Here is a 10037-nt window from a genome sequence, read left to right on the forward strand (position 1 = left end):
GTGTTAAAACATAACAATGTTGTATGAAGTCATTCCGTGGCTTTATACTGGACATTGAAAAGTCCGAACACAAAAAAAAAAACTTCTTCCAGAATTGCAGACTGCAGCTTTAAAGCTGTGTCTCAGCGAGAGGAGTGTTGTGTCGTCTCTGAAGGAAAGATAGACACCTATAGTGGACAGTGGACTCTGTCACCCTGAAAGGAAGAAAAAAAGAAAGGGGTGTGATGAGTGAGTTGTGGGAGAACAGGAACAGTCCTGAGACAGAATCCAGACCCGGATCAGTGACAGATCCTAAGCGAGTGCAGCTCTGTGGCTGCGCTGTAGATGGAGCAGAGCCTCTGCTCGCTGTGCGTTTGTATATGTGTGAGATATATACCGTGAGATAACACTCCCTCTGTGTGTGTGTGTGTGTGTGTGTGTGTGTGTGTGTGTGTGTCTAACCCCCTTTTCTCTTCCTCAGACAAAGATGACTGCAGTCCTAACCTGTGTAACCATGGGGGGACGTGTGTGGACCTCGTCAACGGCTTCAAGTGCATCTGTCCTCCACAATGGATCGGCAAAACCTGTCTCATCGGTCTGTCTCTCTCTGTCTGTCTTTCTCTCTGTCTCTCTCTCTGCCTGTCTTTCTTCATCTGTCTCTCTCTCTCTCTCTCTGTGTCTGGCTGTCTCTCTCTCTCTATATATATCTGTCTGTCTCTCTCTCTGTGTCTGTCTGTCTCTCTCTCTCTGTCTCGCTCTCTGTCTGTCTCTTTCTCTATCTGCCTGTCTCTCTCTTTGTGTCTGTCTCTGTGTGTCTGTCTGTCTGTCTGTCTTGGATGTAAGAATGTACAGATCTCTCTCTCTCTCTCTCTCTCTCTCTCTCACACACACACTCACACTCACACACACACACACACACACACACACACACACACACACACACACAGAGGACACTAATCTCTCGCTCTGTCGCTCTGCAGATGCTGATGAGTGTGCTGAGAACCCGTGTGTGAATGCTCACGTATGCCGGAACCTGATTGGTGGATATTTCTGTGAGTGTCTCCCCGGCTGGACAGGACCGAACTGTGACGTCAGTAAGTATCCGAGGCCTCCGTTACGTTTCAGCTTCGGCGGCGTCGCTGCCCGTTTGACCCCACGGCACCGTTCACTGATTTCTAAACGCTAAGCTGTTCCACTTAAAGCCCAGTTCTGTGGTGGATTAATTACTCTTAATTACTCTTAATTACTCTCTCTCTTTCTCTCTCGTTCTCTCTCTTGTCCGCTCTCGCCATCTTTTCCCCTCTCTCTCTTTTGCTTACTTTTTTTTACCCTTCGTTGCTCTCTGTTCGCCCACCTTTCATTCCTTCTTCCCTTCTTGTTTTCAGTCCTGCTTTCTCTTTCTTTCACACTTTTTCTTGCTTGCGTTCTTTTTCTTTCTTTGTTTTTGTTTCTGTCTTCATCTTTTTTACTTGCCCTCTCTCACCCGGCCTAATATGTTTGGCTGTCTTTTGTCTTATTTATTTATTTTTATTCTTTCTTTCATTTCTTTCTTTTACTTTTGCTTGCCTTCTTTGTTTTTTATAACTTTTTCTTATTTTTCCTTCTTTCTGTTCTCTCACTTCTTTTTGTAAAAACAAGAAAATTCTTGCTTTGTTTCTTTCTTTTCATCAGTTTCTGGCTCAAGTTTTTTTTTCCTATTTTTTCTTTGTTCCTTTTTTTCTTACTTTTTCTCACTTCTTACTTTCTTTTTTCTCTATTTTTATATTCTTCTTCTTCTCACCCTGCATAACTTCTTTCTTTCTTTTGCACCTGTTCTTTGTTTTCTTTCTATCTTTCTTTCTCTCCTTCCGTCCTTCTTGCCTGGATTATCGCGGCGCACTAACAGGCTAGCTGGCTAGCAGGCGTACATGACGTGTAAAGCGGAGGGTTTTGTAATTAGAGCTGTCATTAGGCCGGTGGGAAAATGGTGACGATCTGACGATCACATGACCACATGGAGATGATCAGGTTCGAGCTCGTCTACAATTCCAGGCCAATTAAAATATTAAGGTTGGAACCGCGTTATCGTGTTATTATCCGGCTCGAGTGCGGGCATTAGTCACCCTGATAAATGACTTTGTCCGATGTCTTATCGGTGCCCATTAGCGATTAGCCGTTAGCGATTAGCGTCCAACTCAAACAGCTCTGCCAGCGCTGCAGCTCGCCCGCTTTCTCACACGGTTTCCTCCCGATCCTTATCAGAGGAAAAGCTCTGGAAATCTGACAGCGTGGGTTATCAAGAGCCGCTTCGATAGCAGTAAGATCCTGTGGCTGTTTGCTTTGAGTCACCGCTCAAACGGCCTGTTTTGATTAATTGTTGTTTTTCTTTTCTTTTTTTATTTTATTTGCAGATGTTAACGACTGCCAAGGGCAGTGTCTGAATGGAGGATCTTGTAAGGTAAGTGTGTGTGTGTGTGTGTGTGTGTGTGTGTGTGTGTGTGTGGTATTTTTTTACCCACCAACATGACTTGTCGAAGTTTTGGGGGTCTTTCGTCAAGTTTTTGGCATGGGGTTTTGAGTCCCCCCCCAATCACCTCTCCCCATCTCTTTTCAAAAATAGCGACTGCTGAGTCATTCTTTGGAGAAAGGACAGGAGGGAAAGAAAGCCATCTGGGAAGAAAAAAAAGAGGAGAGAGAGTGAGAGAGAGGGAAAGAAAGAGTGCGGGTGGGAGGAAGGCTGGATGAACACAGTAGATCAGATTTCCATAAACATTCCTGTCTCCTGCCAGAGAGAGAGAGAGAGAGAGAGCGCCTTTATTCTTCCGTCTCTCCTCCTCCCCTTGTGCCCACACCTCCCTCTCTCCCTCGCTCATTCTTTCTTTTCTCCGTCTTTTACCTCACTGACCCCTTTCTTCCACAAACGCTGCTTCGGCCCGAGAGAAGATAAGCCGAACCCGAAAGAGCGCGTTTAACGACAATCCAATGCTAATCTGCAAAATGAACAAAAGCAAACACGGCGATTAGCGCTAATTGAGTTATGTTACGCTAGGTGTAACGTAACCACTTTGCATTTAAAAATGTCTCTCGCTCCATTGTTTCATTTCTCTCAAAAAAATTTTTTTTAAATAAATAAATAAAAAGTCTTCAACTGTTTCTGTTACTTCTCGCTAGCTTATCATATGCTAACTCATTAGACTTGTTTCTTATGCTAAGGTAAACACGTTAGGCTAGTCATGTCGTCTCCGAGACGTGTTGGCTCGTTCTGTGAAAACTCAGAATCCTGTATATTGTATTCATGGTTAAAAAAACAACTTTTTAGCATGTTCATGCTAGCAGGTGCTGAGAAAACATTAGCAAAAGACAATAACGCAAGCTGCACAGGTTTCGGAGTGTAGTTAGTGATCTAGCGCTAATTAACTGAAATGAACCAAAATCAAGCGCAGGGATTTTGCGCTAACCGTGTTTGTTGTACATTTTAAACGTTGAGTAAAAAAATCAGGGAAAAATTTGAATAAATTTCTGCAGCTTATATCGCGCTAACTCATTCGCCATGTCATGGCACGAACGTGGTCGCGCTACATCATGCTAAGCTAGGTAGGCTAGCTTGTTAAGACAAACTAACGTAGATTTACCCGGTCATGTTTGTATTAACATGTGGAATTTGTACATAAGCAAGTTAACAAATTAGCATGCTTATGCTAGCAGTTACATAGAGAGAAAAACATCTTAGCAGATTACTGTAATGGCTTCAGGGTTTACATAACATTAAACCAGTAAAAGTAGACTTGATGACTGTATGCTATGCTAGGTGTAGCTAGCCTGTGCAGATGATATGCTACAGTAATGAAACGTGTCTCTTTCAGGACCTGGTGAACGGGTACAAGTGCGTGTGCGCGCCGGGATTCGCGGGCGAGCATTGTGAGAAAGATATCGACGAGTGTGCCAGTCAGCCCTGTCTCAACAAGGGCCAGTGCCGTGATGACATCAACGGCTTCCAGTGCCTGTGCCTGCCTGGTTTTTCTGGAAACCTGTGCCAGGTGAGTGAAACTCAGGTAGCACACGCCCAGCACGCCCACGGCATTCCTCTGGTCAGATGCATGTTTTGAACTTGCCCTTGACATTTTAAAACTTCTTGCAAACTTATCATATTTTTTACTTTCTCGCCGCAACCTAATTTCTTTTGTGACAATCGGATTAGTTTATATAGCTCCCTCCGGCTCGTTGCAACCACAAACATCGTTTCTCCACAGCTGGGAGCTGTTACCGTCTCCCCGTCGCACCCTTGCCGTATTCCTCCACCAAAACACTGTCAAGTCCGTACATGTCGCTGCTTAACGTTAACTGCTGTTTGTTTTCTTTTTAGACATATGTTAGCTTAGCCATCTTGAGTGGATAATATATTAGCTCTTCATTCTGTGTAAATAAATTGATGTGCTGGGACAACACATTAACCTGGCTAAGTTTCTTAAGTTTACTGAATGCTAATGTAGTTTAGCGCTTTCACATGAAGTAACTCATTAACCTGGCTAGGTTTCTCTAGCTTACTATATGCTAACTTAGTTTAGCGCTTTCACTTGAGGTAACTCATTAACCTGGCTAGGTTTCTCTAGCTTACTGTATGCTAACTTAGTTTAGCACTTTCACTTGAGGTAACTCATTAACCTGGCTAGGTTTCTCTAGCTTACTGTATGCTAACTTAGTTTAGCACTTTCACTTGAGGTAACTCATTAACCTGGCTAGGTTTCTCTAGCTTACTGTATGCTAACTTAGTTTAGCACTTTCACTTGAGGTAACTCATTAACCTGGCTAGGTTTCTCTAGCTTACTGTATGCTAACGTAGTTTAGCTCTTTCACATGAGGTAACTCATTAACCTGGCTAGGTTTCTCTAGCTTACTGTATGCTAACTTAGTTTAGCACTTTCACATGAGGTAACTCATTAACCTGGCTAGGTTTCTCTAGCTTACTGTATGCTAACTTAGTTTAGCACTTTCACTTGAGGTAACTCATTAACCTGGCTAGGTTTCTCTAGCTTACTGTATGCTAACGTAGTTTAGCTCTTTCACATGAGGTAACTCATTAACCTGGCTAGGTTTCTCTAGCTCTAATACCTTAGTTTTGTTCTTTCTCTTGCTTATTCTGAGGTAACTTGTTTGCCTGACTGTGTTTGTTGTTTATATTGCGCCTTCTTGTTAGGTAATATATTATCCTGGATATGCTTCTCTAGGTTACTCGACTTACTCCTTGCTATGTTTCTCAACATTATTCTGAGGTGTAAGTCGGGCTATGTGTCTGTTTTTTCTCACTGTATACTAACGTAAAACATTAGCAGTGTTTCATTTGCTGTGTTTCCTCAGCTTATTCTGTGCAAACTTGTTAGCTTGGTAATGTTTCTGTTGCTAATTCTGAGGCAAAACATTTGCATTGCTATGTTTCTTTAGCTTATCCTGTGGTAACGTCTTTAGGTTGCTAATTCTTAGACAACTTGTTAGCCTAGCTATGCTTCTCTAGAATGAATAGGTCACTTTTTTTTAAGCCTTGATATGTTCCTGTTGTTTATTCTGAAGTAACTTCTTTCCTAGATTTGTTTCCCTAGACTATTCTGAGGTAACATGTTAGTTTAGATATATTTTAGTTGCTTATTCTGAGGTCATTTATTAACCTGGAGTTTGTTTCTGTTGTTTGTTCTGTAGTATTAGCCTAGCTATATATTCTTTGCCAACATGTCAGATAATTCTCAGGGAGTATTTTAGCCTTGCTTTGTTTCTGGTGCTTATTCTGATCTAATTTGTCCGCTTGGCTATGTTTCTCTATCTTGTTATTTTATTTCTTAGTTTTGCTATGTTTTTATTAGATTATTCTGAGGTAATTTATTAGCCTGGATATGTTTACGTTGCCTATTCTGAGCTAAAACATGAGCCTTGAATAAAAAAAAATAAAAAATAAATGTTGTTCCTGATTATAATTAATGATCATGTTAGCTGTTATCACACGGGTCTAAAAAATGGATCTCGTAGATAGTTTCTCATAGATAGAGTGTGTTTTTGTGTTCTCCAGTTGGATATCGACTACTGCGAGGGAAATCCGTGTCAGAACGGCGCGCCGTGTTTTAACCTGGCGACGGATTATTACTGTAAATGTCCTGAAGATTATGAGGGCAAGAACTGCTCCCATCTCAAAGACCACTGTCGCACCACGCCCTGCGAAGGTACCGATTCGTTCACTCGTATGTGTGTGTGTGTGTGTGTGTGTGTGTGTGTGTGCGTGTGCATTCCATTTGTTCAAGTCTCAAAACAGCTTACACAAAATAATTGTTATTTTTTTCAGTTATCACTTCAGTGGACATTTTTAGTGTGATATTTAAAAACACGTCATTTTTAAGTATCTAGATAAAGCTATTTAGGTATGTGTGAGGTATTTTTGTGTCTTATGCGTTGCACGTCATGTAATATAATTGCGGAAACAACAATGTTTACGTTGTCTGTGTAATGGTCTACATTTCTACAGTTTGTGTAACGGAAAGGGGATGAACTATGGACCATGTGGCTTTTTAGAACAGACCCCAAAATAAGTGAAAACCTAAAGAAAGCTAACAAAATTGTTTGATTAATAAATAGTAATAATAATAATAATAATAATAATAATAATAAACTGCATGCACCATGCACAGGTAGTGTAGCGTTTGCAATGATTAGAAACAAGACGTAGTTTTCTGTGTAAGAGAGCGAAATTGGAAATTGGTGTGTTTGGTTTTGATTTATTTTCAGAAGCTGTATTTTTAGCTTTTGTTTAGTTAATTACAGTTCACACACACACAAAAAAAACAATAACCCTTTTTTTTTCCTGTAGTTTTTGTTTCCATGAACCGCAACGACCCATCTCATATTCCCCACATTTATTCGTCTCGGTGATGATAACTGTAGCGCTGACATTTCCCCAGGCTTAAAAATATCCCAGAAGAGACCCAAATCTTGTGCTTAGCCCCGATATCGTGTCATATCACACCTCTCGCGTATCACGTATGTCATTCAGGGACGTTCTGAGCTTTTAACCGTGACGCCAAACCGGGACCTGGGCTATCTTCAGGTTCGGGAACCCCGACGGATTGACGCCATTCCATTGTACCAGTGCGTAGCGTTAGCCATTTTTAACACGTCTCCGTTGCCTCCCCAGGGCCGTGGTACCTTGGGAACGTTTAAGATTGTGTTACACGTTTGAGCTTAGCTACTTTACAGGGGCGGGGGTGCAGGAGCAGACTAGGTGGCGGCTACACTAAGTCTTAGCACGTTGCTATCTGAACCGTTACCAGAGCTGTCAGGATCTTGGGTGTGTTCTTGTACAGGGTTCTACATGCTCCAAGGGTTTGAAAGAGAGAACACAAGAGAGATAATAGGTCTCTTTTTGTTTAAAAAAAAAAAGATATATAAAGCAGGGAGAGGCTTGAGTTGGAATTTCCCCTTGATTTGTTGCCAGAGAGCAATTTGACCATATTAACCCCGCCCCTCTGTTTCTCTCTGACAGTGATTGACAGCTGCACGGTTGCCGTGGTTTCGAACAGCACCCCGAGCAACGTCCGCTACATCTCGTCCAACGTGTGCGGTCCGCACGGTCGGTGCCGTAGCCTCGCCGGCGGCCATTTCAGCTGTGATTGTCAGGATGGCTTCACTGGAACCTACTGCCACGAGAGTAAGTGGAAAACAATCCGAGTTATTGTGTCATCAAATACGAGAGCCAATCACATTCCAGTATGCAAATGAACCCTACGCAGTACCCGTTTACTAGGGAAGTGCGGTTGGTTTTCTAGTTTTCTTTATTTTGCGAGTGTGAAAGTATTGTCACCGCATGCCAGTACTTGTTTGTTTGTTTGTTTGTTTGTTTGTTTGTTTGTTTAACAGCACATTCTTTTTCTCTTAGACATTAATGACTGTGAGAGCAGCCCGTGCCGTAATGGAGGGACGTGCATCGATAAAGTGAACGTGTACCAGTGTATCTGCGCTGACGGCTGGGAGGGACCCGACTGCGAAACTAGTAGGCACATGTTCTCTGGTTTCCTCTTTAATATGATAAGTAAATATCCGTCAGAACGTGTTCTTTCAGACCATTTCGCTTTCATTCAGACGTGCTCATGAAAGGAATGTGGTTCAGCTGTGCAGTAATGGCTATTTATCATGATCTACACAACCAAAAAAAAAAAGGTTTTGATGCGTTCGAATAAAGCGAGAGGTTTCGCACATTCTTACGCAGTAAATTGAATCGAAAGAAATGAATAAAGAAGACACTATAGTACTCAAACCAACAGATGTATAAATGCGAAGCTCAGAAAAACAGAATTGTTTTTATATAATATATATATATATATATATATATATATATATATATTTTTTTTTTTTTTTATTAGATATCGATGACTGCAGCACGAACCCGTGCCACGATCGCGGTGTGTGTCGCGACCTGGTCAACGACTTCTACTGCGAGTGCAAAAACGGCTGGAAGGGCAAGACCTGTCACTCACGTAAGCTCCGCCCTCTTTCACAACATCGACTGTTTTCTCAATATTAGGAATGTATTTATTTATTTTGCCACGTTAATTTGTAAGAACGCGCTTTACGTTAGACGCTCGTAAGGACAGGCGCGTTACAAAGTGTTTCGATAGCTGAAACCTCATCGCGAATGATAAGGGGAAATAAATCATTCATTATTTAATTGCGTAATAATTGCGTGTTCAAGGGACGATCTTAAGGAGGGGAAAAAAATAACGTTCTTAAGACGAATTTTTTCTTCGGGGGGGAAATACAAGATATTCTTAAGTGTTTTACTTAATTTAGAAAATAAGAAGAAAGTTTTCCGTTGAGAATAATTTTATTCGTCCCTTATTGTTCCCGCGGCTTTGTGGTGTGGCGAGGATGTTTAACGTGATACAGATTGTTAGTACATCTAGCTTGGCAGCTGTGTAACGTACATAAAAACAAACACGAGCGGCGAGCTCCAGGCGAAAGAAGCAGCGTGTACAGTAATGATGGAAGCTCGTGATTCGGGGCGGGGCGGGGGGTAGTTAGTGAGTGAATTCCGATTGTAATTACAGACCTCCTCGTCGAACATCGTACTATGGATCGTGGGTCCGTAGGAGTCGTGGGTTCATCTTGATACTAGCGCCCTGGATTATTTTTGATTCGCGAACACGTGTTGAGAAACATCGCACGTCTGTGCCTCTGTGATTGATAGAACTCGTAGCCTGACTTTGTTTGTTTGTTTGTTTGTTTGTTTGTTTCCTGAATCTCGGCTTGCCAGGTGAAAGCCAGTGCGACGAGACGACGTGTAACAACGGCGGTACGTGCAACGATGAAGGAGACTCCTTCAAATGCATGTGTGCCTCTGGCTGGGAAGGAACGAGCTGTAATATCGGTACGGTATTACCTTATTAGTGTTTTGCATTTGGCGTGAGCGTGAAATGCAATCTCTAAAAATAAGTGTGTGTGTGTGCAGCGAAAAACAGCAGCTGCCTTCCCAACCCGTGCGAGAACGGCGCTACCTGCGTCGTCAGCGGTGACCGCTTCACCTGCGTGTGCAAGGAAGGCTGGGAGGGACTCACCTGCAGCCAGAGTATGACATCACTTCCTGTCCTCGCTCCTGTTTGAAATAAGCATGGAATTGAGAGAACTTGTGATTTTTAGTGTTAATGTTTACCATGATTTCTGGAGAAGCAGGGCTACCGTAAATACCCCACAATAATAATAATAATAATAATAATAATAATTCAAAATAGTAAAATGACTCATTGCTTTTCTGTATAAGTATGAGCACCTTGTAGTCTGGGAAATACGCTAGTTTTATGCTTTGCTTTTATACTAAACTCGTTTTTGATCAGTTTTACGCCAAACACAAATATGGTAAGCAAAATGATGCCGCACAAACTTAAAAAGCTTCAGTGTCAAATGAGCTTTTGTTGTTTTGGGGTTTTTTTGTTTTGTTTTGTTGTTCCCCGGTGTGTACTGTTTCAGTGGTGTGTTGTTTTTTTTGAGACTCGAACCACTTTTATAAAACATTGTTTTTTCTGTCTTGTGTTACAGACTCGAATGACTGC

General features: G+C 41.9%; 1 protein-coding gene across 2 annotated transcripts in view; it reads left to right on the forward strand.

Annotated features, from left to right (window-relative positions):
- jag1a (jagged canonical Notch ligand 1a) overlaps positions 1 to 10037 on the forward strand; it is a 34930-nt gene that overhangs the window by 16138 nt on the left and 8755 nt on the right. For both annotated transcript variants that reach the window (XM_053615278.1, XM_053615279.1), the window contains exons 9-19: positions 461 to 574; positions 960 to 1073; positions 2370 to 2416; positions 3822 to 3995; positions 6014 to 6164; positions 7478 to 7642; positions 7871 to 7984; positions 8355 to 8468; positions 9245 to 9358; positions 9440 to 9556; positions 10024 to 10037. The exon at positions 10024 to 10037 is cut by the window's right edge and continues 14 nt beyond it. In XM_053615278.1, the coding sequence (XP_053471253.1) occupies positions 461 to 574; positions 960 to 1073; positions 2370 to 2416; positions 3822 to 3995; positions 6014 to 6164; positions 7478 to 7642; positions 7871 to 7984; positions 8355 to 8468; positions 9245 to 9358; positions 9440 to 9556; positions 10024 to 10037 (1238 nt within the window). The remainder of the gene's footprint in view (positions 1 to 460; positions 575 to 959; positions 1074 to 2369; positions 2417 to 3821; positions 3996 to 6013; positions 6165 to 7477; positions 7643 to 7870; positions 7985 to 8354; positions 8469 to 9244; positions 9359 to 9439; positions 9557 to 10023) is intronic.

This window comes from Ictalurus furcatus, chromosome 26 (genome assembly GCF_023375685.1).
Source record: "Ictalurus furcatus strain D&B chromosome 26, Billie_1.0, whole genome shotgun sequence".
In the NCBI taxonomy this organism is placed as follows: Eukaryota; Metazoa; Chordata; class Actinopteri; order Siluriformes; family Ictaluridae; genus Ictalurus; species Ictalurus furcatus.